The sequence below is a fragment of the Fistularia commersonii genome, chromosome 26 (genome assembly GCF_037954325.1).
Source record: "Fistularia commersonii isolate RoL2024-O1a breed Wild chromosome 26, RoL_Fcom_v1.0, whole genome shotgun sequence".
Taxonomy (NCBI): Eukaryota; Metazoa; Chordata; class Actinopteri; order Syngnathiformes; family Fistulariidae; genus Fistularia; species Fistularia commersonii.
The window spans coordinates 5,789,693-5,814,849 of NC_141309.1; the positions used below are offsets into that span (position 1 = coordinate 5,789,693).

General features: G+C 39.5%; 1 protein-coding gene across 6 annotated transcripts; it reads right to left on the reverse strand.

Annotated features, from left to right (window-relative positions):
- Positions 1-248: 248 nt before the first annotated feature.
- clip1a (CAP-GLY domain containing linker protein 1a) lies at positions 249-24,865 on the reverse strand. Of its 6 annotated transcripts, none has more exons than XM_086173588.1 (27): positions 24,610-24,865; positions 20,915-21,095; positions 19,794-20,344; positions 19,077-19,201; positions 18,753-18,969; positions 18,436-18,633; positions 17,812-17,903; positions 17,454-17,514; positions 14,795-14,899; positions 12,718-13,626; positions 12,455-12,571; positions 12,235-12,292; positions 12,037-12,120; positions 11,747-11,903; positions 11,477-11,642; positions 11,137-11,352; positions 7,651-10,104; positions 5,935-6,072; positions 5,729-5,835; positions 5,534-5,654; positions 5,405-5,457; positions 5,196-5,216; positions 4,939-5,044; positions 4,372-4,522; positions 3,867-3,919; positions 2,648-2,775; positions 249-1,415 (listed from the first exon to the last, which is right to left on the reverse strand). In XM_086173588.1, the coding sequence occupies exons 2-27, from the start codon at positions 20,988-20,990 to the stop codon at positions 1,187-1,189; spliced, it is 6,693 nt and encodes a 2,230-aa protein (XP_086029714.1). In that variant the 5' UTR covers positions 20,991-21,095; positions 24,610-24,865; the 3' UTR covers positions 249-1,186. The 6 variants fall into 6 exon arrangements, with proteins under 6 accessions (XP_086029714.1, XP_086029715.1, XP_086029717.1 ...); XM_086173589.1 differs by lacking the exon at positions 24,610-24,865 and adding an exon at positions 24,117-24,364; XM_086173591.1 differs by lacking the exon at positions 14,795-14,899 and having other exon boundaries at positions 24,610-24,863.
- Positions 24,866-25,157: the final 292 nt, after the last annotated feature.

Sequence of the window (25,157 nt, forward strand, 5' to 3'; positions counted from 1 at the left end):
AATATAGAAGCAATGACAACCAGTGACACTGAATGTGAATACTCAATGAATCAACACCAGGAGACGGAGGAACCAGAGAATCCAGAGAATACTCAAACTCCATCATGTGCCATCATGGCCTTGAAGTCAGGACCTTCTTGCTCAGAGGTGGGAGTCACAATTGCATCTCTGTGCCGACTTTAACCTATACAAATATCTTTGTATACAAACACAATTAGGTATATCCTATAAAGTGATTCTGAAGTTGCTTTTTAACACTTAAGAATGTTTTATTACCTGGACAGTGGTAGAACACACACAGTGCAGATTTTATAAATATCCATGACAATCCATGGAGATCTCACCTAGAAGGTAATTCTCTCCAAAAGACCTGCTTATGTTGTGAGATCATCATGATGTGTGAGCAGGTAACATGCCATGATCAACCTATTTTATCAGCGGCAAAAATTAAACATAAAGGCCAGAATAAGCATTTTAATTTATGCATAAATTCTTATTTATTTTTATACAGATATTCAAAACATCTTCAAAGAAATGCCTTAGTTTGTCATAGTTTCACACAAAAATTTGTAATTTACAAATTTAAAAGCATTTGGAAAGGCCATGTCACTGGAGCTGAGATCACTAAGTGCTTTCAGTAAAGCGTTTTCTCACCTTCCGTTTTCTCTGACAAAATTACAAGCAAACTATCAAACCTTTGAGTAGATAATATTTTCAGGCATTAAAAAAATAAACTATAATCCACATTTTTTTGCGCAAACTGACATTTGTTCCTCAATCAAGTAATTTACATACTCAAATAGACACATTTTTATGATTTAATAAGATCTCTGACTCTGACAAGCTGTGCAAAAGGTAACCAAAGTACTGATAAATTAACTGATATGGAGAGATTTACGACGACTCAAACACCTACAGCAGTTTCTCGTTCACAAACCCAAAATATCACACATTTTCCCTTGACGTTCACGGACAAATGCGAACAGATATCAAGAGCATATCATTTCAAAGGAAGTGTGGGGACTGTTCTCAAAGAACAACCGTTAAAGGCTGGCTGACCATAAAAATGCTTGGCAAAAACAAGCACACAGAAAAATGCACACCAACAAACTGAAACCCCAAAAGCACAGCGTGATCAAACAAATGTGCAAATATAGTGATTGTGCGAGGTGGGGTTGGAAAGGCTTCAAAAGGTCTGGTCGTCATTACAGGAGTCTGTCCAGTGGCCAAATACCTCACAGATATCACAGTAAGGTCGCTCTTCGCCCTTATTGCCGTGATAGGTGGTGTGTGGAGGGGAATCGGGCATCTGCATTTGAGTGGGACAGTCTTCTGTGTCGTGGAGGTCAAAGCAGTCACAGATGTCACAGAACAGACGCGGGGGAAGCTTCTTCTTTACAGGTTCTTTGTCAGCACTGCGAAGGAAAAGCATCTCTGTTTCACTGCGTATCGGTGGATATTTGCATGGGTCCGGACCTTCCAGCAACCCACTCCACAGAGCACAGTTGAATAATTGTGATGATGTGAAACAACGATATAAGAGTACCAGGAACGGAAGCAACAATTAGCCCATCCTTTCCACAGGTGGGACTTTGTGAAGGAGGAATTTGGGTCGAAGCCTCAAGAGATCCACTTCAAATCCCACCTCAGTGTGTTTGATAGACAGCTAGCTTTGATACTTACAGGGTTTTAGTCGTCACAGTCTTCACATACAATTTCAAAGAATCGCACTGAAAATGTTTTTTTTTTGTTGGACTTTCATTACTTTTTGAACGAACCACACATTGCCATCAAACTGATGCATTTCAAAATCAAGGAAGAGAAACAGCAGCACTGACAAATCTATACACAGTGCAGATTTCTTCAAATCCAAACAGCCCTCTTCTTTAAAGGAACAATTTTCTTAGGAGAATTTTCTTTTTTCACTCCCTTTAGCATCAGTGTCGACTAGGAACGATTTCATGTTTGTTGCAGGCTTGTAAGTCTAATAATTTGTTAGAACGAAAACAACTCTTCCCCTTTAAATAGACGACAGCATAGGTCTCGTCCCATTGAATAAAATGGATGAGACAGCAATTACCGTAGTTTGTGGACTATAAGCCTCTACTTTTTCCACACACTTTGAACACTGCGGCTTAAACCATGATGTGGCTAATATATGGATTTTTTGGGGGGCTAACGAGCTTCATGCCACCAAAACATTTAGCCTCATCCCATTGGACCAATCAGCATCAGCCGTCTTCCAAGCAAAGCATTTCCAGTATGTATTTGAGGATGTTACCGGTATGTATTTGATTAAAAGTTTAAAAAAGGTGTTTCTTTGTGCATATCTCATGTGACAACGCGGAAACCTGTGGCTTTTAGACTTGCAGCCAATATATGGACTCATACAATTAGTTACTTATAGCCGGTGTGGCTTATATTCAGGTGCGCTCAACAGTCCAAAAATTACGGTAAGCACTGTACATCAATTATCAAGATTTATTTGAATCGGACAATATTAGACCACTGATATTTAGTCTCTCTGCACAGCCAGTATTTAGGTTAGCCTCTTGAGTCAAAGTTGAAAATACTCCTCAAAAACATTGACCTCAGTTAATCTTCTCTTACAACACAGGTTTACAGATACACATCAAATGAGACTTACCCGTCATAATTATCAAGCTCAGTTGGAGCATTGCCATTAAGAGCAGCAGCTGCCATTTTCTCCAGCTTGTCTTTGAGTTCCTCATTTTTCCTCTGAAGGTCAACAATGACCGAATTCAGGAACTCAATCTATAAAAACAAGACACACAACCGTATGATCATAATGATCAGCTGCTTCCATGCCGTCACCATAAATCCTGTTATTTTACTCAAGATTCACCACCAGGGTGGTCTGTAAACCTTGGCTTTGTCTAACTCAACGAAAAGGTTACGGGGGGAGATCGTGACCGAATCCTTATAAAAAATAAAAAATAAAAAAGATATTAGCCAGAGTGGGGAATCCCCTCAGTGATCAGTAACACCAACGGATGAGTGTTTTACTAAATACATAATCTGATCACAGATGTCTTACATCACAGGAAATTTTAGAACAGGATATTCTGAAAAATAACAATTGACATTTGTGGGAAGGCTTCTATGAGACTATCTTGCTTGAGCTCTACTCTAGAGCACCGGAGGCACCAGGACAGTGACAGACACACATGCACAAGTGAAGCTGATGAAAAACATGAACAAACCGCTGCCTGATGGTGGTGTTGCATTGCCAACATCATAGACAGAGCAGAGGGATTTGGATTGAGGAAAGAGAAAGAGAAAGAGGAGAGGGGAAAAAAAGATTAAAATTAGGGCCTTTCCTCTGTCGGACAACACGCATGAGTCATAAGTGACACAGAAAATACAGTATAACATTTTCTGATGAGCAATAAAAGAGAATTATGAGGCCATTCTGAAGTCTGATGACAAATGCTAATCCCATTCTTGATGAAATGCTCAAATACAACTGTGATATGGATCCATGTTGGATTGAGCATTAATGTGAGATTAGGAAGTTTTTGAGCTTATTATTTTAATACAATTAGACCTCTTTCAACCTCTGTAAAACATTATACTGTAAGAACTACACAAATCCATGTTAATCTAAGACCGGCCCTTGGTCAGAAGTCAGTAAATATTTCAGTCAGCAGCACAAACAGCATTCAGAAAATTTGTTTCCCTAAAGCTGCCCATAATAGGAAGAGAAGTCAATAGTTTCTGCCAAACCAATTCTTTGGGCTGGAGTAGGGAAGCATCTTCACACTGAATGAATGTATGACAAAAAGTATGGCAACCTCAACCTATTCAAGTAAATAACACCCTGAAATTAAGAGCCAAATACATACCTGACTCTCTGCTGTCTCCTTATCCTCCCTCAGTTGGTCCAAAATTTCATCACCTAAAAAAATGTGAGAAAGATCAAATCCACTCAGTTTTCTGTGACAACAAAGGATAAGCATCTCCCCTCATCTGGTTTTATTCAATAGTGGTTCAATGCAACCAAAATTCATCAAAAAGTTTGTGATTCTTCTTTTTCAAGCATTAGACAAAAGAGTGACCGGGTAATGTTTGTGAGGCTTACTAATAAAATTGATGACAGTCAGCAACAGATGGGTGGTATAGGAAGTTAAAGGCCATTTAGGTTCATTTAGCCAGGTAGCATATAACTGGCTGGATATTCTGGTGATAAAAACCAAGAAGAAAAAAAAAAAAATCCTCCCCAAAATTGAAAGAGGCCTGTGCTCATTATGATGGAAAAAAAAACATAAGGTCCGACCATAGAACTACCAACATTACTTTTTCAAGGTCCTCTTAACCACGGCAGAGTTCATAGTGAACAAAAAAAAATACCTGTAGAACTGTTACTGGTTTCAGTTGCTGTAGCCCGGTCCTTCTCCAGTCTCTGGACACGCTCTTTGAGTAATACCTTGTCCTGCTCCAAGGTCCGTATTGTACTCTGCAATTTCTCCACAGAGGCACTGTCCTCACGCAGTGCAGCCAGCTGTGGAGAAAAAGTGAGTCGATACGTGAAAAGAATTGTTTGGTTTATAAAAACATGATGGTCACGTGGCTGTAAAATACTGAAATTCCTGACTGACATTTTATTCAAACGGCAATATTTTAAGCAGATATTGATGCTACTAGTTTGAGACTGGACTGCAGGCACCCAGTGTTTTGAATGTTCATCCACTATGTAACTAAGCAAACTATGCAAATGTCACTAAATGCAACATCATAACAATCCCAACACCATCAATCTCTCTACAAAGTCCACTGGTGTCTCATTGTAAAGTTTGTTTGGGCCCCTTTGAAAATGACATGGTACTATGTGGCCGATTTGTACCACTAAATTAGAGATACTGAAAATATGCTGTTTTACAACGAATAACAAGGATGTTTTGTACATTCTATTCTCACCTCAGTCCTTAGTTTTTCCACCTGCTGGTCCTTTTCTGGGATTAAGGCACTGTATTTGTGGAGCTTGGCCTGATCCTTGTCCAACTGCTCCTTCAAGGTGCTCTCACTGTCAAACAAATCCAACAAGATCTTAGGCGAAGACCAAAGGGTCTGCAAGCAGAAATTACTTTTTGTACTATTACTCGGGATTTATAGTACTATTTGTATATTTGTGTACTATCTCTCGAAATGAGTACATAAATTGAACAGTCGAGTACCTGAAGGCATTATTTGGGAAGCTTGAAAAGAAAAAGGAAAGCATGGAGTTTTGGTCACTTCATATCTGGCATAATAATAAGTCTTCTCACAGGTAAAATGGTTTCTGTGTTTTGCCAAATCATGCCAGAGAATTATAGAAACATACAACACTGAGATATCCAGAGTTCTGACAAACTGCGACATTTGAAAAAATATCATATACGCGTACCTCTGTTTCAATTCCTCCAACTGTTTTTTGAGTTTTGAACGCTCGTCTTTGAGCTGAAAAAAATAAATGAAATAAATGATATCATAAATAGTACATCAAAAGCTGGGGTTTTGCCAAATACAGACATACCTTCACAAGATCACTCTTGGATTTGTGATTACTATCAAGGTCCTTAGTTAGCTTGTTGTTCTCATCTTGCAGCATTTGCAGAGACTCTGCCTTTATCGAAACCGCCTCTTTAAGCTTCTCTCTACATGAACAAACCAGTTACCAAGTTATTTTCAAACTTCCATGAGTTTGTTTAGGAATTAACAATGGACTCACATTTCCTGGGTCAGACACTTGCTCTTCTCAGTTTCTATGCAAAGCTTCTCTTTGGATGCATTCAGATCCTCTTGGTACTTTGTGTTATTTCTCTTAAAGTCTTCCAGCTAGAAAATTAACAAAGCCTTTTTTGTTTTTGTTTTTTTGTTTTCTTGTTACATTGCTCAACCACTGACAGCTGGCCTTCATATTTAAGCATCTCCTACCTGAGTCTCCAGGTCCTGCTTGGATTTTCGTAGCTCCACCAGCAAAGCTTGAGTTTCACTTTTCTCCTGCAGAAAAACGTCTTTCTCTTTGACTAGCTGTTCAAGAGCCTCTGCAGTCTTTCCAGAAGCCTCTGAAGCCTAAATGTTCAGGAAAAAGATTTCTTATTACTGTCCAGTAATAAAACACCACTCAACACTAGTTTGGTTAACAACAAATAATAAAAATTGATTACAAAAAATAATAAAAATGAATATATTCAATCTATTCTATTGATCATTACAAAATCTATTCCCTTAAAAACAGCTCATTCCAAATCTAGGTGCATGCTCAATTATTAAAAAATTATTAAATCACCAATTTTCAAGATTTTGCTATTTAGAAATAATACAAATACTAGTCTAGGGTAAATAATTATTCAGGGTGGGTACAGGTTGGTGTAGTGTGCACACACACACGCACACGCACACGCACACACACACACACACACACACACACACACACGTGTGTGAAAATAAGTCAATGCAAATTAAATTTTTTACACGATCAATGTCAAATATTGAACAATATTGAACAAAAAGAGAAAGTAAATATCATTGTATCGTCAACAATTTTATACTAGTCATTCCCACTCTTAATAATTACTCATAAGTATACAAAATCTAAAACCTGTGGCCTCAGAACGGATACAAACCTAATCTTCATTCATTCGTGCAGTAAAAGGGACAAAGGATTAAGACCTAGAGGATTGAGAATCTTTTAAATTTTAGTGAATCTTTATGATGGAGCAATCCATCGGTTCCCCTGCTCAAATGACTAACACGGATCTGTAAATTCAGTCAAGATCAAAATGGATCAGTGTGTCTAGTCTTGTTTTTGTAACCATTGTTTCCTCATCTCATTTCAAACAAAGACCTTATATCATGGATGTAGCCAAAAACCTGAACAAAGGAGCCATGGAGGTATTGCAAATTATTGTGGTGAGGCAGACAGTGGAATTTTTTTTGTATGGTGTCAGTCACATGATGCACCAGAGACTTGCACTGGGGTACAAATGGCCACCAAACTATTAATTTCCCAATCATAATTTGATTATTTTGGTTGGATAACCATTCCAATGTCTAGATCAGCCACAGGTTTAATTCATTTAATGGACATTCATATAGCTGAGGGGGCTAAATCAGATGTGTGGTTGAAGTACAAAGTGCATCATTGTCTGGGATCTACAACATGGACACTGAAGCCAGGAGACCCAATGTTTTGCGTCACAGGCCAATGGCATCTTTTTCATTCATTGTCAGTATCAATTAACCTGCATGCAGGGTCCCAGCGGGGCTGGATCCAGTCCCAGCTATCATATTACTAAATAGAGGGTGCCTCAAACAATGTAGTCACAGCTTCTCTTGTACCTCCATGCCTCATACCACAATCAATCAATCATACAGGTAAAGAAAATAGATAACATTAGTTTGAACTGTATAAACTTGTGATCCTCACAAATTTTGCCTGGTTTCAATCACGTTATAAGCCCACAGGAAAGCACGTTAGGCTGGGAACTAAGCCGTTCAACAAACGTTAGTAAATGGAGGATGAAAGTTAGACATGAAAAGAAAAGCAAAGGGTAAAGGGAGACACAACAGGAAGCATGCAGTAAAAGGTGACATTGCCCCAGCTGCTAAAAGTTGTGTGTGTGTCAGTGATTACTACTGGAGGAATACCTCAAGCTGTTTAGAAATAGCATTTTTTAGTTGGGACTGGAGCTGGTTGACTTGCTGGGACGCTTCATCTCGCTCCGCCTGCAGGGCTTCTTTTTCTGCGGTTACTTTTGCAATGCTGAGGGACATATCTTCTTTCACAATATCAGAAGCTGATGCTTCTGCAATAGCAGCCTTGTACTGCTTTTCCAATATTTCTTTATCAGTTTGCAAGGTCTTGATGTCAACCTCTAGTTGTTGCTGGCTAGCCCGGAACTTCTCCAGATCTCCAAGAAGCCTTGACTGTTCTGCAGACCAATTTTCTTGTTTAGCATGGAGAAAAGAAACATCCTGGTTCAATTTTCCCTGCCCAGTTAGGAGTTCCTCATTTTCTTTAGTCAGGACAGTTGTTTGTTTGGTCATCTCCTCAAGCTTTGACAATAGCCGCTGATTCTCACTGGATAGTTGACCAGCAACGTCTTCTCTCTGCTTCAATTGAATGCTCAGTGTTTCTATATCCACCATTAAAGTCTTATTTTGCTCATCACCAATCTTGAGGCGAGAAGAACTCTCTTCATTTTCCTGCCTGAGTTTGAACGACAGGTTTTGGAGCTCTTCAATTTGCTTTGTGAGACCATCTTTCTCAAAAATGACTTTTTCCCGTTCATTACATTCTGTGTGCAGCTGGATCTCAAGAAGGTGTTTGGCTTCTGATAATGATCCAGTCTGGCATTTCAGCTCTTGGATCTCCTGGGAGTGCTGGTGTTTTTCGGTTTGCTGGCATTGCAGTTTTTCTTCCAATTGAAGCTTCAAGGATTGTAAATTCTGACAATCTTTTGTAAGGTTTTCAATGTTTTGTAAAAGTTTTAAATTTGATTCCTCACAATCTATCTTTAGTTTGCTATTCTCTTGAACAAGTTGACTTTGGCACTTCTCGAGAGTTTCAATGTCACTGTAACATTTCTGCAGTTCTTTCTGTTGATTACTTTTTTCTTTTTTCAAAGAAGTCAATTCAATTTCAAATAAATCTTTTTGTGATTTAGTTTCCTCAAATTTTGCTGTCAAACAAGACTTCTCTTTGATAAGATCGTCATTGGCTCTTGAATAATTATCCAACTGGTCCTTAATCACCTGGATATCACAGGCAAGCTTATCTCTCTCAAGGGAAAGAGAACTCTTGCAAGACATGATTTCCATGTGTTTTTCTTCCAACTCTCCCTTTTCTGCGGTCAAACATTCATAATCCATCTTTTGTTGTTCTAATGTGGCTTCTAGAGCCATCTTCTCTTTCCTAACAACATGTAAAGCTGCCTCACTTTCAGAATTTTGAGAGCAGAATGCCCGCTTTTCTTGCTCAAAAGATGAGAAAGCTTCTTTTAACTTGTCACTGGACAGAGAGAGCTGTTGAGTTATAACTTGGAGCTTCTCCTTATATTCCTCAATTTCTCTGACAAGCTCATCTTTTTCATTGGATACTTTTCTTTGGGACGCAAGTAATTCGTTTTTCTCTCGCAGAAGCTGGAGCCGTTCAGAATCAGTAACCTGACTGCTTGTCTTAAAATCCTCCAGCATCTCGGCTAGATCCAGTTTAGACGCTTTGAGATCTTCACATTCACGAATAGAACTATCCAAATCCTTTTTGGTGAGAGTGAGTTTATTCTGGAGCTCCTCTGTCATCATCTCGAGATTCTGTCTATCTAACAAGGCTGCACTGACCTCAGAAGACATTTCAGCCTTCTCTTTTGTCAGTGCCTCTGTGAGGGACTGCAGCTGCATATTCCTCATCGTAAGATCTTCTTTCTCAGAGTTCAACTTCTGCATTTTCGCCTGCAACTGAGCATTCTTTGCATCAACAGACTTTTTGGCATTTAGAGCTGTATCCCTTTCTAAAATCAAGTTGTCCTTCTCACCCATGAGTTTGGACTTGATTTCAGTGAGATCCTCTTTGAGTCTGTTCTTTTCTTGGCAGGTGTTTTCGTAATCTTCAACTAGCTGCTTCTTTTTAGCCTCAATTTGCTGGGTGTCATGTTGATGCTTAAGGAGCATGGTACTCTTCTCCGCATCCTGCCTCTGAAGCTCCTCAATTTTGACTTGATGTTCACTATTAACTCGTTTCAGGCTTTTGTTCTCAGCCTGGCTTTCCTGTAAATGAATTTGTAGTTTCTCCACTTCACTCTTCAATGAATTTCTTTCTTCATTAGATGTCTTGTTGCTGGTGAGCAGTTCCTTTTCACTTTGTAAAAGTTGATCTCTGGTTGCTGTAATTTCTTGATTCTGGACTGAAAGCTCTTGGAGATCAACCTCAAGAGTAGAGAGCTTGCTTTGTACATCTGAAAGCTGGTTCTCCAGTTTGCATTTCGCAGCTATAACATCCTCATTCTCTTTACACATGTGTTCCAGCTCTACATTCTGCTTTTCCAGTTTTTTGTTTAAGTGTTCAACATCATGCTTGTAGGAGCCAAGCTCAGCAGAAAGGCGCTGGGAAAATAGGGTTGAAAGAAAAAAAAAGGGAAGAAAATAAAAATATATGTAGACAAAAAAAAAAAAAAGTAAGATGAACCCCAAACAAACCAAGCAGATATGGACATGTGATATGCAACTGGAAAAGTTAAACTGCAGAAGCTTCAAAAATAGCAAAAGATTAATACTTAAAAATAATAAAGCAGACATTTTCACTTTGAAGTTAAATACATGGGTATTGAATTTTTTCACTCATCGATACCTTTGCAGTCATGTTCACACCCAAAAAAGGCTGCTGGGATGTTTCATTACAATCATTCGCAGCATATTATTCATGACTATGAATACATTAATATTGTGGGAACACATGAGTTCATTTTTCCCCAAAACGAGAGACAGTTAAGATACAGCAATGTTTGAAACTATGATTCTTTCAACTAGACAGAAATAAACAGTGAAAATGTCCCACTTGAATGAAATAAATTGATGAACAGTGCTAGCAGGGGTACACAGTGTTAGCATTTACCTTGCCAGAGGGAAATAAATGTCTTTGCAATGCATAAATGTACATTGTTCAACCAATTTAAATGGTGAAACAATCTGTTGAACAACCCCTTTGGTTCAGACTTGTCTTTTTCCAGAAGCAAATGTTGTTTCAAATAAATACCCAATCCATACAATTATCAGCAGTAGCCCTGTTAGTATTAAGTTCATCAGACTATCAAACAAAGCACTGAGGATTGTTATGGAAGATGAAAACTTTGAAATGCAAAAGACAAAAAATAAATCATTGATGGTATGTAAAGGTAACCAATGTTGCTCATAATACCATAGTCATAATAATCATGGTTGTAGCTTCTTACCAAAATAAAATTTAATTTGCTGTTTTATTTTACAATCTTGACTAACATTTAAAATGCCATTTATCACTAGTTGGAATCTGATAAATGAAATCAATTTAAAGAAGCAACATCTAACAGGATTTGGGAAGAATCACATGATCAATTTAACTGGCTCAAATCTACAAAACCCCAGCTTAGTTGTTCTTACCTGCACCTGTTCCTTATATGGCTGCAACTCAGACACAAGCTTCTCAAGCTCCTGGATTTTGTTCTCTGAAGAGGACGTCTCATCCTTCATCTTGCTAACCTGATCTTGCAGCACCTTAACTTCTTTCCCATGGATCTCTGATGCCTGGGAAAGAGTCTTCTGATGAGAAGCCTTCAACTCCTCAGTCAGAGTCTCACCCTGTTGCAGTTCTTTCTCCTAAAAACATGAGGCATGATACGTAAGACATGTATTGTGACTTTAGTGCGCAAAGAATATCTCTCATCTTGTGCACTGAATCTCACATATAAATCAAACATTTTCACTGTCCTACCCAACTTACCAGGTTTGCAATCTTTTCCTGAAAGACATTTTTGTCAGACTTCTGTAGATCTCTGGCCTCCTTCAACTCCTGTTCTTTGCGGGACAGCTGAAGCTCGAGTTGTTCTGTCAGCTGTGCAAGTTTATTCTTCTCCTCTGCTAGCTGGCTCTGCAACTCCTCAAGTCTCCTGAGTAAAGGGGAAAACGGTTTGTAAGTTCAAATAATTATTAGTAATTTCAAGTCAAACATATAATGTAAATGTCTTTGAAGATGAGGAATAAAAGTTGGTACCTTTCTTTCTGTATGAGGTCTTCATTCATTTTAACAAGCTGTGCTGAATTATCACCAGAAGCTTGCATCATTTCTGAAATGTCATTTTCCAGTTTGCTTTTGTCCTTTGTCAGCTGTTCAAGCTTTTCCTCTGAAGCCTTCAGCTTCCTCTCAAGGCCTTTATGAAAACAAGTGAACAGCAAAGTTTGTGATACTGGGAATTTCAATCCTCAACAAAACTACAATCATGTGTCTGTTATCTACATTTTTATTATGAATTAAGAGTAGTTAACACTGTAAAATGTTCTGACCATTCAGCTGGCTTCGAAGAGAGTCTGCTTCTGTGTTTAGAGATATGCACTCCTCCTCTTTCTTACCGAGCTTCTCAAGGGTTTCTACAGAATGAAATTGTGAAGAACCTTAAATGCTTCTCACACATAAACAATCCAATATTTCCTTATGATGGGGCAGATTAGGAAAAAAAACAATACAAGTGAACACGTTATTACCTTGCATGGTTATTTCAGATTTGGTGTGTTCATCTGTACGCTCATCCAACTTCTGCTTCTGTGGCCATAAAAAAAAAAAAAAAAAAGATTAGATCATCGACAAAAAATATCTTTATATATTCAGCATTTTTTAGACCTTAAAATGTCATGTTAGTGTTATATTTGTATAAATCAACCAAAAACACCCAATTAATTACTTGGAATGGAATCCTGTACTCACCAGGCTTCCTAGCTGCTGCTCCAGGGTGTCTTTCTCCTGTTGTAGGGTAGTCAGACTGCCCTGCAGTGATAGAATTTCTTGTTGTCTGCCCTCCAGCAGAGCATTCAGTTCAACCACCTGTTGCACATTACAAGTACAGTAGCCAAAATATTAAAAGAAAAAAAAAGTTGAAAAAGCAAAAGAAAAAATACACAAAGCCTATTTTGTAAAGATCCAATGTTGGATGAAAACTCTGTTCAGGTGTTGAGAGAACAATAACCCACCTTGGTATCCTGTGTGTTTCCCAGATTTTGAACTTCTTCTAATTGACTCTTCAAGCTTACAAGCTCCTGGTTACCTTGGGCAACTTGGCTACGTAGAGCCACTACTTCTGCCATCTGCTCTTTGGTTTGTCTGTCCTTAACTTGGGCCTCTTTTGACAAAAAATCTTCTTTATCTTCCAGCTCTTTAACCCTAAGTTCAGCAGCATGAAGCTTTCCAAGGGCATCCTCCATCTCCACAAGGTGCAGGTTCTCAGCTTTTTCAACGCTAGATCTTAATGACTCCTCCAGCCGCTCCTTGTCTTCAGTGAGCGCAACCAGCTGTACCTTCAGTGCTTGTATCTCTCTTGTCCAAGCAGCATTGTCAACTTCATGTTTGGCTTCAGCATCATCCAGAGCCAGCTTGTGCTCCAGTTTCAGCCTCTCCAGCGCACTTTTAGTCTCTATAAGTTGTGCTGTATGTACATCTGCACCTTGACTAAAGGACAACTTCAGCTCCTCCATGGCTTGTTGATGTGAGGCAACGGCAGACTCAAACTTGGAACGCCACTGTTCGACAATGTCTGAATTTTCCTTTTCAGCCTGGCTCAAACGCATCTGAAGTTGTTCGTTCTCACCAGAAAGCCGGATGGATGCAGCCTGCAGCTGGGCAGCTGCTTCACTGTGGCTCTTTTCTTGAGATGCCAGCTTCTCCTTGTAGTTTATCTGCTCTCCTTGAAATAAAGCTTCTTGAGATGCTAATTGATTCTTAAGAGAGTTTATCTCTTCCAGAAGAGGAGAAAGATTGGTATCGGATTCTCCAGACCCCTGTTGGGTCACTAGACGTAGCTGCAGATCAGCAACCTCTCTGGTTCGCAATGCAAGGTCCCTCTCGAGCTCCATTATACGGGATCTTTCAGACACTGTAGCAACCTTCGAAAAGCAAAAATCTCATTATTCAAGTTATTATTTTGGGAATGACACACTGAACAAGGGCACATGAAATCGGACAAACTGCTGAAAAACACATGAAAACTACATTTCCAAATTGGATTGAAACACCATATGACAAGCCATTTTTCCTAATAAAAGTAATGTCTTCTGACAGATAAACTATTAATTACGCTCTCATGGTAATATGGCTGAGGGGGGATGGGAGGTGTTACTGACCTCTTGTGGCTAAAAGCATAGGACTAAAGGATATGTGCTCTTCACAGCCTCTCTCGCAAGGTACGACAGTTTCCAACTTCCAATTATTTCAATGACATCTTTAATGATTTCTTATTAACTTTGTTTGAAACTTCTTACTCTCCATTCCTGTCCTAAATGATCAAAACTTCTCATATTCTGCCACTTGGTGGGGGGGTAGAAAAGTAGGTTATTTAAGAAGAGCGCATTTGTTTATTAAAACCCAAAAAGGTCTATTCAAAATAGAAATGGCCATCACCATAGGATATATTGGCAGCCCTAATGACTATAATATCCAAGGAGAGCACAAAGATGCGTAGTCTGGACCAGAAGTTGAAGCAGGTTTAAGACTAGCAAACACAGGGACATAAAATGAGCAGAACAAATGGATGCTGGGGAGGATTGAGGAAGTAGAAAATGATTAGCTCGGGGATCAGGAAGTCTGTCTGTCTGGTTAAGCAGTGATACCAATCAAGCAAGAGTGAGCTGGAGTAGGATCAATGGAAAATAAAAATGAAAAAAATGGCAGGATCTGTCAGTAGAAATTGATGGAATATGCATATGATTGTTTTCAGTGTGAACTTTTTAGTGTTTCTATTTGAATATGAATTGGCTGATTGGGAGGTTACAAAACACAACAAACTATGATGCTGAAATCAAAAGAAAACAGTTAGACTAAACTTAGAACTTATATAAAACAAATAATGGAATATTTGATTTTGTGTTAGAATTTTCTTTTTTTCCTTGTTTGTAGACAGAAAATGGATTTCTGGGTGAATTCACCACATACCCTTACAAAGTGAAGCTCCTGTCATTGCTGGGAAACTCCATATACCTGCACTAAATTGTTAGCCTATACCGTTGCGCAAGCGCGCTTTTCCAACGCAGCACACTGCATAGCAGAATTCATTACCCTAGTGTCTTCTAACTCTCTTTGGAGTTTCTCAGCTTTGGTCTTTTCAAAGAGCAGGCTCTGTTCAAGCTCCTTAATGTGGGCATGCTCCAGTCTGGTCTGCGTCTGTTAGTAAACAAGGGGGAGAGGAAGAGAACACACCAGTGCCACCATCACATGCCAGCCCAACGCAGACAGAGGGGGAGACAGCAGAGTAAGAATGTAAGATGTGGAGGGGAACTGATCTGTGATAATAGTCGTGGTGTGTGCATGTATGTGTGCATGTATGCATTGTGGTGAGGTTCGGGGTGGGGGGCTTTAAAGGGTGTTGGGTGTGTGCTGGGAAGGATAACCCGTGCATTTAAAAAAAAGGGCATTCGTTGGAAGAATTGTGGGAAATACAAGACAAGCAGCACAGCAAAAAGGGGTGGGGGCATATGCAAGCTGTTGATGAAGGCAGTTAAAAGTAACCATGCAAAACTGACACCTGGTGAATAAAGCACCTTGATTATAATAAAACAAAATGTTGGATAGTGCATCACACCAGCATATAGGCTAGCACATCAAGTGGAAATTATCTCAGCACATCATGGAGAGAAGAAAGTGCTGATTGTTGATGCAAGTTTCACTCAATCTCATGGGATCAATTAATTTAAGAAAATCAAATAGGATTTTTTTTTTACATGTAACAAAGTTAGGATTTGGGGAGTTGCATCAGGTTTGTTTACATCAACTCCAGGAATTTTCATTTCCAAAACCCACACTTCTTTCTCTCTGTTGCCAAGGCCGTCTTCCACTCAGTATCAACCATGTAAGTACAAACCACCGATTATCAGACCACCATGTGCCAGATTTGTAACCAGCTTCACAAAAATCGATTATTAGTACAGAAAATTGTTGGACTCAAGAAACTGAGGTTCCCTTTTGAATTATTGGTAAATGGGTGGGGGTTTCAACAACTTAAAAAGGAATGTCTTTGGTCAAACAGAAGACTTGATTTTTAACATCTGAAATGCCTCACATTTGAGAACTGAGCCATCAGCATTTTTAAAAATCCTAGACTATATCATATAATGTTAAGTGGAAAATGTAGTTTGTTTGACATTAGGAAAACACCTACTTTTTCTGTAAAGTTAATTGCCTCGAGAAATATCTACCTGTGTACCCTGTCAAAGCTTGGGGTCAGTTTGCTGAATGTGCCGTTCTCATATAAAAATGTAAAATGCTTAATCCCTAAGGTGGCAGTAATTCCTGCTTCCTTGCACAAAGTAGGCAGACCAAATTCAGGTATGTGACTGGGAAGTGGCATGACAAGGGAGCATCGCCAGTGGTTCCATGCTGAGCACTGGACCGACAAGAAAGACGAAGACAAGAAGAGGGAAGAAGCAATAACATGACATCACTGAACAGGGAGGCACTGAGCGTTACAGCACAAAATTAGTACACTTTCAACAGCTTGAACTCAACAAAGCATTATTGAGTTTGGTCTGTTCAGAATATTGTTTGCTAGTTGTTCAAGCTGCATGCAAGGTTTCAAGATATCAACAGCTGTGAGTAATTAATAAACTGTTAGTATACACTTTAAAAAAGTAAATTAGAATTCTAACCCTGCAGCCCTCATTTTATAAGAGACTATTTTGAGATAGGATGCCTTCAGGGTAATTGAGATGGTCGCCTGTGTGAAATAAATCACAAAATAAATCCTTTGAGACTTATTCACAGATTTCACTGAGCCCAGTACAAGGCACATTACATTTGCATTTGGAATATGAGTCACATGAAAAAAAGACCATGAATAATAAAAGCCTACAGTGTTGAATTGTTTTTAACTGATATAGAATATTACTTAGCCTTTAGGTGTGATACTTAAGCACATTTAGAGCTTTAAACAAAATAAACAGAATCTAAGGACCTTGATCACAATAGCATAAATTGTACACATTTACAGAAAATGTATTCTGTCTTTTCATATCAACAAAAATTGTAAATTGCTATGACAAATAAGTTGGGTGGATTGATTTGTAAAAATCAATCAAATGTAATTCAACAGCTGACAGTGTACCTACAATAGTAGACCAATTCCAAAATTGAGCAGGCTCTTTCATAGTGTCTTTGACTTAAAGTATTTTTTTTGGTAATGCAAAAACGTATGGTATATCCACAACCAATATGAACCAGAATTGAGCTGGAAAGCAAATTGCAGGTATTCTCCATGTATTCTAAGCTAACACAAGTATGGGGGTGAAAAAAACTAAGGGATTTGACAAGACCGGGTTTCGTGACCTGGAGAATAGCAGGCATAATTTGGTCTTTCAATCAAAGCCACAACCTTTCTGCACAATTAGGTTGATGTGACATGTCATCCTTTGATGCAGGATGAAGTCTGACCCGGGCAGTCCAGGCAAACCTCTCGCCTACAGAGGGGCTTGTAATGTCAGTTGCTTATACAACTTCAGACTGATCTACATTCACTGCTATACTCAATTATAGCTGTGTCTCAAGTGATATCTATTAACCTCATGCCAGGTCATCCAAATGATAGACTGGATTTCCATCCCAAGTTAGATTCAATATACTCTCAATGCAATCCTCTGATTTGAATAAAAAAAAATGCATTGATACTTCTGAATTCAGTTAAATGTGTTGCATATCGGCATATCCCTCTGTGTTGCAAATTTACCTCCAGGTCTCCTTTGGTAATACAAGCTTCTTCTACTCGGAACTGAAGGTCCTCCACTTTCCTATGAAGCAGAAAAGCAAATCACTGCAATGGTTTTGTTTTAACCACAGGAACAAATACCCTTAAATTAGAATTTACAGTACATTTTGAGATGTGATGAACAAACAATTACCCAAGCATGGGAACATTAAAGTGCATCTCATCTAAACACACTAACATACACTTTCAGTTTAAGACCGTTGTGACCAAAAGCTTATCTTGGCTGATTATTTTTCATTTTCAGTGTCAACAAACTACATTGATCAATAGAAACAAGTTAGCTTGGCACTGTTGGGGGGTCACATCGAGGAGTACTTACCTACGCTCCTCCTCTAGTTGATTAAGCAGCTCTACTTTGTCTTTGTCTGCAGCTTCTACCAAGGCACGTAACTGGTCCATCTTAGCTTCCATCTGCAACAAAAACAATGATGATGGAAGAGAAAATATTACATAAGCCAGAATGCACATGCAATAGATAGATATAAGAATAGATATAAGAATAAGAGGTTTGTCTTTATTTGTTCAATAGGATTTCATTGGAGATGCATAGAGCAGTGAAAAAGTAGGAATATCTCTCAGCAAACTGTTCAACAGGAACAAAAATAACCTGAAACATCCTTCTCTCAGTTAATCCTGTTCCTAACTGGGCTACTAAAACTGGGCTGGGCGATTTTCATCGCCCAGCATCTTGACTGCGCTTCCTCATATTCCAATAAATATCAAAACAAGTCAAGTCCATATTAATTGGCAGGACTAGCTTTGCAGCCACTTGATGGCAAACATGTTGGCCATATTGACTGCCTAGAAGTGGTGTACAAGTCTGACTTGTGAGGTTATATGCTAATGTTTTGACTCCTTCCAAAAAAAAAAAGTAATTCTAATCAAACGGAAATGTTCCTGTCAACAGGAGGTTGATGCATGGTTAACCAGTAAGGGAACTGACCTGCTCCTGGTCGTCCCGGAGCAAAGTAATTTCTTGCTCCATCTCTCCAGCATGGCTTGTGGCTTTGGCAACCTCCGCTCTCTCCATATCCCTTTCAGCCATTAGCTGCTCAATATGCTGCTGCTTCTCTTTCAGAGCTTCTTGCAAAGCTGTGGTGCCAGAAATCTTACGACTGTATCGTGATGATGTCTCTGTTAGCTACGGAAGGGACAGAACAAAATTATGATAGATCAGGGTCATGTGAAAGCGCTCATCATGAAATTTAACATCTGATTCATTTCTTGTGTCTGTTGTTCCTGGATGTGTTCATAGCTCACAAGGCCTGTGCGGCTGGGCTTGGCGCTAACAGAGGAGGCCACAGAACTCATGGTACTGATGGAGGAGGCACTAGGACTGCGTTTCAGCCCTGCTGGTGTGGCCACAACCTTCCGGACTGTTGTCTTTGCTTTGGCTGGTGTGGTAGAAGGGAAGCCAATCCGTGTGACCTTGTGCACTGGAGCAAATAGGCCATATTTGGGTTGGCACTGAAAGTATCTGGAAACAGATAATCAATTAGCATTATACCTCTGGAATTTATTCATACAGTTGAAAAGTCAAACAATTTTCTTCTTAGTATTGTGCAGATTCAGTAGTGATGGTACCTTGTGCCTGCAACTGCCCCATCATTCTTTCCTAAGGGCTCATCTAGTTCTACACCACACCACTCTCCTTTTGCAAAATCAGTTTCTCCTAGGAAACGCACCACTCCTGCCTTTGTACCGCCAACCTGAGAGTGAGGAGGAAAAAAATAAAAAAAAGACATAAGCCAATGTTTACCTCCCAACAGGTAAAAAAGACATCTCAGTATCAATCAGCTTTGAGTGGCAATAAATTCAAGACAAGATGATTTAACATTATCAACAAAAAAAGCATAACTGTTTATTTCCTTTGCTATTTTCAATGCACAGCTTCAAGATGTGTAAAAATAGTAGAGGTGAGCACATTTCCTTTGCAATCCTGCAGTGATGAGAGACACTTCCTTGTAATGTGTTTGACAAAAGGCAAAGAAAGAAAAACTGAATTTGCCAGAAGGCATGATTGTGTTTATCAGAAGAAAACAAGACCACTATGAGTGTAAAGCGATGCAAACTAAGAACATCATTCATATGTTTTGAACACATTTTTAAGTCTGTTGATTACTTTGGAATATTTTTACATTGAACTAAGAAGGGTTTCAGTGACTCCAATGACTCTACAACGTGTGTGCTAATGCAATTGTGATAGAGTTCTGTAATTTTATGGAATTTCTCTTCAAAGACATCTCTTTCTTTCAAGATGATAAAACAAACTTTCTTTCAAGATGATAAAACAAACCATACCAACACACGGTCACCCATCTTCAGTTCCCTTTCCCCTTTCTTGACAGATCCAGTCTCAGACAGGTTGGACACAGATTCACTGTTTGTGCGTGCCAGGTTGGAAGATGGTGTTACAGGTGTAGTGGACGAGGCCTTCTTAGGTGCCGCGGTCGTTGTGGGTAATGCCGATTTTGTAGAGGGAGTATGAGAAGCCACACTAGTTACTGAGGGAGTGGGTGACGCAGCACGGGATGGGGGGGCTGTCTGAGTTCCATTGGCCTCCCCCTCTGACCGAGACAACTTGGATGGTCGAGTAAATATTCCTCGCAGGGCTTCACACTGAAAGTAGCGCACACCGGCCACCGAACCATCGTTCTTTCCGATCGGCTCATCTAGAACAATCCCTGCCCACTGTCCTGGGGCAAACTGTGTCTCTCCCAAAAACTGTATGTATCCTGGTTTATTCCCATTCACCCATACTCGCTCTCCAATCTGGAAGTTCTCTCCGGCATTTTGAGCATCATCTCCACCAGCAGTTGCAGATGATTTGTCAGCTGCGGCACCCTTTGCTCCTGAAAAGGAAGAAAGACCAAATGTATTTTATCTAACATTTAAATAACATGACAGTTATAAGCTTGGGAACGTAAATAATCTGTGTGCAAAATAAAAAAACACACACTACTGTGCTTTTGGAGCTTTGAAATATCCCAGACAAGCAGTTCAGAACAATTTTCAATTATGTTTTTAGCTTTTTGGTGATCTATCCCTTTGCATGCTTTGCATGATTCATTCATATTATCTGCCTCACCCCTTTGAGACAATAACTTGAGATTATAACTTTTTTGTTATGCTAAATCCTGATAGGACTGAAAAAATATCACTGCTTACATGTAATGAACATTACCAAAACTAAAAATATTGCTGCTTCAAAAAGAATGCATACATCTCACGTGTCTGGCATTAAGTATAAAAAGATCTTTGCTGTGCAACATAGTGTGACATTCACATGCCTCATTGGAATGGAAAAAAGCAGGGAAAAAGAACTAACTTCACCATTCCAAGCTATTAATGATGAAGGGGAAAATGTTTGGTTACCACTGTTTAATCCAAGCTGAAGAATGTAGACCTGAAGATATTCTTACCTGTGGTTGGAGTGGTCTTAGGCGCTCTGGCTATCTTGCTGGGTACTTTGCTCCCACTAGGCTTAGCTGTACTCATGTTTCCTCCAGTGAGCTGTTTGACCCACAAGGCTTAAGTCCGTCAGTGGGTGCAGACTGAACCAAGACCATGAAAAATAACTGTTTTCTGTTCTCTGGTGTTTGCCTAAAATTGAAATAAAGACATAGAAAAGAAAATACAGAGACAAACAAATAAAATTTAGAAATAAAAATCACGAGGGGGTAGGAAGGAGAAGATTTGTCCTCAAAAGGACCATGTTTCGAAAAAGTTGGCCAGACATTACTAACATTGAAGTTCAGTTTGTTCTGGGTATAAATATTTCACTTCCTTACTTGAGTTTAGAAATAAATAGTACAGATGTGCCTTTAAGGCATATTCTTTCAATTTGTTTTGGTCGATTGGTCTATAGAGGCATTTTGTTTCCATTATGACAACAAGGTTCTTAGAAAAGCCCACGTCAGAGACCTAAAAATACTTGTCAAAGGCCAGATGACCATAGGACACCCAGCACCAAAAACATGGGCTCTCTGTTTTTCAATCTGACGTATTAAAAATTATACAGGCCTGGTTGGCAGCTTTTTCCAGATCAGGATTACTTTAGAACCATGACCACCAGCAGATTATTGTCTTTACTGTATTAACCCACCACAGACATGGAGAGTTTAGATGTGGGTTCTATTTGGACTATGTGATTGACTGAGTCATTATGAAAGATAAAGACGATGAAGCAAAATGACCAAACCCAGGACAAAATATTGAGATACATTAAATATTTGTTTTTCTACAGCCAGATTTTTACGGTGTCAGTCAATAGTCACATCAGTTGGAGAGGGTCCGGCGGCTGGAAAGTCAAGGACACAAAATGCTTAAGGAGTAACGTCACTAGAGGGAAAATTACACAAAGGCTTTTTTTTTTAATTTGACAGGAAAAATGCAACAGTTGTATTTACTCTGCCAATTTATTTGTGGGGTGGAGGGCCGAGAGATCTACAGTCATTAATGTGTTGACATAGCAGTTTATGTTAGAAAAAGAAAACAAGAAACCATCACCATATACCCTCTAACACATACCAAGATACTTCTCAGCAGGCAGCGACCTAGATTGCATGCATGTTCCACATTTCACTCACTGTGTCTTTGAATGATACTGATAAACCCCCTAAGGTCAAGGGATGGCCAGTATAAAGTACCCTTCATAATGTGTGAAGATACAGACAATGATTCTTCTTCAGAGAAAAGAAAATTGGCATCTGACATGTAGGTCTTTGACTTTAACAGACCCCCAAGTGGTGTGTTTCAGAATATGACCAGATACGTGTGATTGTGCATTATTTGTCATACAGTTCAAAAGCGAAACGGTTCGAAATAAATAGGTTGCCTTATTAGACAACCTAGTTTTAGAGAATCTCTCCAACGATCATTAACAAGGTTTCGGCTCTGACTGCCGAGCTGATGTACTTGACTAGCTACACAGTAATCCACTTACACTGGATAATTTCCCACAGCTGTAATGTTAATCTTTGACCAAAATTCCCACACTAATCCGAAGCTGGTAGAAACAGCAAACACCAGTATTTTGCCCAAGTTTAAGAAAATGAGGGTATTGCTGAATAACTGAGTAAGTTTACCAGGAAGAGCACTCTTCAAAACCAAAATCCATCTTTTATATTTTTTTCCTAATGTAAAGAAAAAGGGAAGTGGGAAACCAGTAAAGCTGATGTGACATTAAATTTAAATGACATCACTCATACCATGTTTGTGTTTTTATTTATCCCAGAGTTTCAATAATTTTGTAACGATTTCACCAGATTACGTCTAAAGCCAATTTTCTGCAAAAAAAACAAACAAGAGATCTACCTCATAAGTGCAAAACAAACTGCATGAGTTGACATAACAGAGAAAACTCTCCATCTATTTCACCTTGGCAAGTATCTGTTAACTACTGGGAGGGTGTCGCACGTTACATAAGACATCAGGGTTTCATTCCACATTGTCTTTCATTGAGCTAATATCATCCACAGGCATCACAGTCATTGAAACACGCACACACACACACTCTTTGAATGTGTTCATAGCTGCTATTTTCTGCTCTAAATCTGAAGGGGGTCAATGCAGAGGCACCATCTCAATCTCAGCTCCCGATTAAGTTAGGAAAGTTTAGAACAAAATCTGTGAGGGAAGACCCGTTAACTGAGAAATCATATTTTACTGAAAACATGACACTTTCGTATTCCATTATGCAGCTCCTGCAAGGCTCTTACACCAATGCCAAGGTCAACGAGGAGCTAAGTTTCTTCATTTTTTGGGAACCATCTGCAGGGTTGATTATGTAGGGGCCCTGCTTGCACTAACAGAGGAAGGTGGAGAGGTGCACTACCAGCTCATATTAACAACTACTAGCCAAGAGTATTTTATGTCCACATGCTCTGTTAATCCAATGTCTGTCAGTGTTTACACCCAGACAACCAAGAACCATCAAGTCCCACAATACCTTGAACAGCAAATATTTTTTTCTAAAAATAACACTAATGTGAAACAGTATGACACAGGTAAAAATCTAAACTTCCCTGACTTAAAGAAGCCCCAAGTACTATGTATTTGGTGTTTTTTTTTTCTTTTAACCTAGTGTGTCTACTTGCCATAGTTTCCACTTCAGTTGACAAAAAGCCACACAACTAATTATGTGAATATTTAAAATTTTGTTGCAAAATTGAAACAATCCTGGCGCCTGTCTTGGAGATCCCACGTTGAAAAGCTAAACTTGAACTTTAACGTGAATATCTTACATTTGCGGGTCTGAATAATACATATTGTTGTAGTCGGGACACTCAGCCCAAAGAGACCTTTCATCGTGAAAATGTCAAAACAAGATCAGCAGCTTTCTTGCCCTTCAACAGGAAGAAAAAAAAAAGCAGCAAAAGCCTGGGTCACGCCTGTATACACCAAAGCTGCATGCAGATATTTCTTTCGGGCTTTCGAGTCTTTGCAAAATCGAACAGACTAACGTGTACTTGAATGTTACACGGAGACAGCCTCGTGTCTCACCCCTTTTTCGTCGCCTCTGTCAGTAGCTATCGGAGTGGAAGCTGTCGATGAGGTGGCACATCTGGCAAGAGTGGTGCAGAAAGGGTCGAGAAAAAAAACAAGCTATACAAGCTCACTTACCCCACTTCTTTATACCGAGCCAATTCCAATTGGTAGAATTACATTCGCACTAACAAGCACCCGAATTCGGGGTGATTTAGGCAAGCGAATACCACTGGTCTAAAAGTCTCCGCAGTGCCTCCGGTGTTCCGGTAGGGCACACTGCTGTGACAAGTTTATACATTAGTCGGCATAACAATTCCAAACAGATTACGGGTTAAAGACAACTCGCTGGCTACACTCACAGTCACCTCCTCGGCTTAAATGAATCCAGTCAGCTTTCGCGATAAGACCAGACGGGATTAGTTGCCAAGTAACTGAGGCCCGACCAATGCGGCGAACCGGTAGTTAGGACAAATAGGGGGGTTGCTAGCTAGCTAGCAGTAATGACACCTAAAGTAACGTTCACATTTACCTAAACTTTCGCTGAATTTCAGTTCCCTGACCTAAACCAGTAGCTCAATGTCACACACGAGTGACTGGAATGGCGTGCCTTCTGGGTGAATATACTGACCTGTTGTTTTTGTACAGCCTCACAGTTGCGTCTTCCGTGAGAAGTATGAACAGCTAGCAAGCTATGTGTAGGTCCACGACGACTGCTGCTGGAATCAGACAGGCGCAGCCCAGTGGAAGAGCTGTCCGTCCAAACGCCAACCGAAGACGAAGTGCGATTGAGATGGAGCTCCCCCTGACTGCCGGCCGCGAAGGCAAAGTAACCTCACACCGAAAACCCCAAAACAAAGTGACAGAGAAATAAATGAAAGAGGAAGGGGAAAGGGGAAAAGAGAGAAAGGAAGGAGTTGATCGAGGCACTGCGTTCACACCTCTGCTGAGATTCACAGGCGTCTACTCAGCCCAGGAATGACAATCTCTATTGCATTAATCCGAAAATATTCATCAGTTTTCTGTTGCAATTCATTATATACACAATTTAATGCAGAATAGACATTTTGAATTGTTACTAAATGATAAAAAGTGTATAAGTAGGGTTTCTTCTCTTTACAGGCGTTTATATTCCACTGTGATGCTAATTTTTATTTCTATTGAAGCAAATAAGGAAGA